Source organism: Colobus angolensis, unplaced genomic scaffold, assembly GCF_000951035.1.
Source record: "Colobus angolensis palliatus isolate OR3802 unplaced genomic scaffold, Cang.pa_1.0 Scaffold655, whole genome shotgun sequence".
NCBI classification, from domain to species: Eukaryota; Metazoa; Chordata; class Mammalia; order Primates; family Cercopithecidae; genus Colobus; species Colobus angolensis.
In genome coordinates, this window is record NW_012120210.1 from 173,998 (window position 1) to 178,976 (window position 4,979).

At 47.4% G+C, this 4,979-nt stretch overlaps 1 protein-coding gene across 1 annotated transcript; it reads left to right on the top strand.

The window, feature by feature from the left end:
- The first annotated feature begins 2,738 nt into the window (after nt 1–2,738).
- LOC105500272 lies at nt 2,739–3,197 on the top strand. Its single transcript, XM_011925704.1, has one exon. It carries the CDS (start codon nt 2,754–2,756, stop codon nt 3,117–3,119), a length of 366 nt encoding a protein of 121 aa, XP_011781094.1. The 5' UTR covers nt 2,739–2,753; the 3' UTR covers nt 3,120–3,197.
- The last annotated feature ends 1,782 nt before the right edge of the window (nt 3,198–4,979 follow it).

Below are 4,979 nucleotides of genomic sequence, written 5' to 3' on the forward strand. Positions count from 1 at the left end.
TCCTGACCTAAAGTGATTCTCCTGCCTCGGCCTCCCAAAGTGCGGGGGTTCCAAACATGAGTCACTATGCCTGGCCTTGAATTTCATCACTTGTACCTAAAGTATAAAAACATAAATTGACCATCAAGTACTAATGGTGCTTCAGGAAGAAGTTAAGCCTACTTCAAGTACCTTGGCCTTGTACTTCAGTTTCTTCTTCTTCTGAGACGGAGTTTTGCTCTTGTTGCCCAGGCTGGAGTGCAATGGTGTAATCTTGGCTCACCCTCCCGGGTTCAAGCAGTTCTCCTACGTCAGCCTCCCTAGTAGCTGGGATTACAGCCAGCACGCCTGGCTAATTGTTGTATTTTTAGTAGAGATGGGGTTTCTCAATGTTGGTCAGGCTGATCTTGAACTCCCAATCTCAGGAGAAGGCCACATGTCTCACAAGGGAGACTTTTTTACCTGACAATGTAAATTAGTAGCTTATCATCATAGGGAGGAGACAAGAGGAGACTTTTTTAGTCTTTTTTTTTTTTTTTTTCCGAGACGGAGTCCCGCTCTGTCGCCCAGGCTGGAGTGCAGTGGCATGGTCTTGGCTCACTGCAAGCTCCACCTCCCAGGTTCACGCCATTCTCCTGCCTCAGCCTCCCAAAGTGCTGGGATTACAGGCTTGAGCCACCGCGCCCGGCCTTATGTCCTTTTTTTAAAAATTTGAGACAGGGTCTCGTCCTGTCACTCAGGCTGGAGTACAGTGGCCTAATCATAGCTCACTGTAGCCTCCATCTCCTGGGTTCAGGTGATTCTCCTGCTTCAGCTTCCCAAGTAGGTGGGACTACAGGCATGTACTACCAGAACTGGATAATTTTCTTACAATTTTTAGTAGAGGCAGGGTCTCAGCTCTGTTGCCCAAGCTGATCTTGAACTTCTGAGCTCAAGCAGTCCTCCCAACTTGGCATCCAAAAATGTTGGGATTACAGGTGTGAGCCACCGCACCCAGCCAAAAGATATGTTTTAAACCATGAAGAACTCTGACCTCCTGAGAGCCTCCTCAGAGGGGAATTTGAGTGCCTCTTAGAAGCCAGCCCTTTAAATTACCTTCAGGATATTAGACAGGGTGAAGGGAGTTCTGACTGAAAATGCATAGTAGGCCCAGTGTGGTGGCTTGTGCTTGTAAATTCAGCATTTGGGGAGGCCAAGGTGGGCGTATCACTTGAATTCAGGAGTTTGGGACTAGCCTGGCCAATATGCTGAAACGCTGTCTCTACTACAAATACAAAAATTAGCCAGCTGTGGCGGTGGGCACCTGTAATCCCAGCTACTCGGGAGGTTGAGGCAGGAGAATCCCTTGAACCCGGGAACCCAGCACCTTGGGAGGCTGAACCCTTGAACCCAGCACTTTGGGAGGCTGAGGCAGGCGGATCAAGAGGTCAAGAGATTGAGACCGTTCTGGTCAACATGGTGAAACCCTGTCTCTACTAAAAATACAACAATTAGCTGGGTGTGGTGGCTCACACCTGTAATCCCAGCACTTTGGGAGGTGGAGGCGGGCATATCACAAGGTCAAGAGATTGAGATCATCCTGGCCAACATGGTGAAACCCTGTCTCTACTAAAAATACAAAAATTACCCAGATGTGGTGGCACATGCCTGTAGTCCCAGCTACTCGGGAGGTTGAGGCAGGAGAATCACTTGAACCCGAGAGACAGAGCTTGAAGTGAGCCAAGATCACGCCACTGCACTCGAGCCTGGCAACAGAGCGAGACTCCGTTAAAAAAAAAAAAAAAAAAGGAAAACAGAAAAAGAATGCATAGTAGATGCAATTCACAGAAAAAAAAGAAAGGATTCTATTTACCCTTTTTATGTTTGGGTTTTCATAGACTTTTTCTTCCCTTAACCACTGCAGAAAAAATTCACCATGTACCAACCTATCCAAACTTATCCATGGATGAGTCTATCTGGAAGACAGGAGTTTCGATGCTTGTCTTGCTCTGAATGTCTGCTTGTCACCTGCTTAGGGTTAGCGACTGTGATTCTGGGACTCGTTGTTGTTCTACAGGACCCCTCTGACTCTGTGATTTTCTCTACGGGATTAACAATGATAGCCATAGGTGCTTTTTTCATTGTCCTCACTGGAGTGACAGCCCTGTGTACAGTTACAGTCGACGAGAACTTGCAGAAAACCACGAGCCTAAGACTAGGAGTGATACGAAAAACTGGAAGTCTCCAAGGAACTACAATGCCTTCCACGACTCACTCAGTCATCACCAGCACCTCGCTGTAGCTGTACCTGGAACCCTGACCTCTTCGTCTTTGGAGCTAAGTCTCCTGAGCATTGTTTTTAAATAGAAATAAAATCTGGCTTTTAAAAAACTCTTGAAATCCCAGCAGTTTGGGAGGCCGAGGTGGGTGGATCATGAGGTCAGGAGTTCGAGAGCATCCTGGCAACATGGTGAAACCCTGTCTCTACTAAAAATACAACAATTAGCTGGGTGTGGTGGCTCACACCTGTAATCCCAGCTACTAGGGAGTCTGAGGCAGGAGAATCACTTGAACCCGAGAGACAGAGCTTGAAGTGAGCCAAGATCACGCCACTGCACTCGAGCCTGGCAACAGAGCGAGACTCCGTTAAAAAAAAAAAAAAAAAAAGGAAAACAGAAAAAGAATGCATAGTAGATGCAATTCACAGAAAAAAAAGAAAGGATTCTATTTACCCTTTTTATGTTTGGGTTTTCATAGACTTTTTCTTCCCTTAACCACTGCAGAAAAAATTCACCATGTACCAACCTATCCAAACTTATCCATGGATGAGTCTATCTGGAAGACAGGAGTTTCGATGCTTGTCTTGCTCTGAATGTCTGCTTGTCACCTGCTTAGGGTTAGCGACTGTGATTCTGGGACTCGTTGTTGTTCTACAGGACCCCTCTGACTCTGTGATTTTCTCTACGGGATTAACAATGATAGCCATAGGTGCTTTTTTCATTGTCCTCACTGGAGTGACAGCCCTGTGTACAGTTACAGTCGACGAGAACTTGCAGAAAACCACGAGCCTAAGACTAGGAGTGATACGAAAAACTGGAAGTCTCCAAGGAACTACAATGCCTTCCACGACTCACTCAGTCATCGCCAGCACCTCGCTGTAGCTGTACCTGGAACCCTGACCTCTTCGTCTTTGGAGCTAAGTCTCCTGAGCATTGTTTTTAAATAGAAATAAAATCTGGCTTTTAAAAAACTCTTGAAATCCCAGCAGTTTGGGAGGCCGAGGTGGGTGGATCATGAGGTCAGGAGTTCGAGACTAGCCTGGCCAACATGGTGAAAACCCATCTTACTAAAAATAGAAAAATTAGCCAGGCACGATGGCAGCCGCCTATAATTCCAGCTGCTCTGGAGGCTGAGGCAAGAGAATTGCTTGAACCTGGGAGGCGGAGATTGCAGTGAGCTGAGATTGTGCCACTGTACTCCAGCCTGGGCAACAGGGTGAGGCTCTGTCTCAAAACTCTTCTGATTATATAATGTGTTTATTCCCTAAAGCATAAGATTCCCTGTGTAGAAGGACCTTCAGGTCATAATGATGCCTCTCAAATTCATGCCATCTGGCCAGGCATGGTGTTGCTCACCTGTAATCCCAGCACTGTGGGAGGCCAAGGTGGGTGGATCGCTTGAGCCCAGGAGTTTGAAACCAGTATGGGCAACATGGTAAAACCCTGTCTCTTAAAAAAAAAAAAAAAAAAAAAAATTAGCCTGGGCATAGTGGTGGATGTCTATAGTCCCAGGTACTTGGGAGGCTCAGGCAAAAGAATTGCTTGAGCCCAGGAGGCAGAGGTTACAGTGAGCCGAGATTGTACCACTGCATTCCAGCTTGGATGACAAAATGAGACTGTCTTCCCCTCCCACTCAACAAAAAAATTCCAAGTCGTTGCTGGGTACGATGGCTCACGCCTATAATCCCAGCACTTTGGGAGGCCGAGGCGGATGGATCACCTGAGGGCAAGCGTTCGAGACCAGCCTGGCCAACATAGCGAAACCCCATCTCTACTAAAAATATAACAATTAGCCAGGTGTGGTGGTGCATGCCTGTAATCCCAGCTACTTGGGAGGCTCAGGCAAAAGAATTGCTTGAGCCCAGGAGGCAGAGGTTACAGTGAGCCGAGATTGTACCACTGCATTCCAGCTTGGATGACAAAATGAGACTGTCTTCCCCTCCCACTCAACAAAAAAATTCCAAGTCGTTGCTGGGTACGATGGCTCACGCCTATAATCCCAGCACTTTGGGAGGCCGAGGCGGATGGATCACCTGAGGGCAAGCGTTCGAGACCAGCCTGGCCAACATAGCGAAACCCCATCTCTACTAAAAATATAACAATTAGCCAGGTGTGATGGCACATGCCTGTAATCCCAGCTACTAGGGAGGCTGAGGCAGGAGAATCGCTTGAACCCAGGAGGAGGAGGTTACAGTGAGCTGAGATCACGCCACTGCACTCCAGCCTGGTGACAAGAGTGAGACTCCATCTCCCAAAAAAAAAAAAAAAAGAAAATTCGGTGAAAACTTGTCTGACAGTAGGTGATGATACTCCCATTTCAGAATGGGCTCTACCCCATACCCTGGAAGAAGGAATGTTGTCTGACCTACTTTGATTTCGGGTCACAGTACCCCCCACTTGAGAGGAGATCCTGCCATGTACCCTGGAAGAAGGGGCCACAGAGAGCATGAAGAATCGGAGGCCTTGCTCTGTTTCTCCACTTTGTCTGTTAGATCATGGCCTTTGTGTCCAGTTGCATTTCTGTGTGGTTATTCATAACTATCCAGTGCCTAACAGGACAGGGTTCAGGGAGTTCCCAGACAGCTGAACACGGGGAGGCTCCTGGAGGGTGGCTCACCCAAGAAGGGCAGGGAAGTTCTGAGCCCCTTTCCCCACACCTCACCCTATGCGTCTCTTCATTTGTATCCTTGGTAACATCTTTTTAATTTTTTTATTTATTTTTGAGACAGTCTCGCTCTGTTG

Coding starts and splice junctions, on each gene's coding strand:
- LOC105500272 (XM_011925704.1), top strand. CDS start 2,754: ATGTACCAACCTATCCAAACTTATCCATGGATGAGTCTATCTGGAAGA.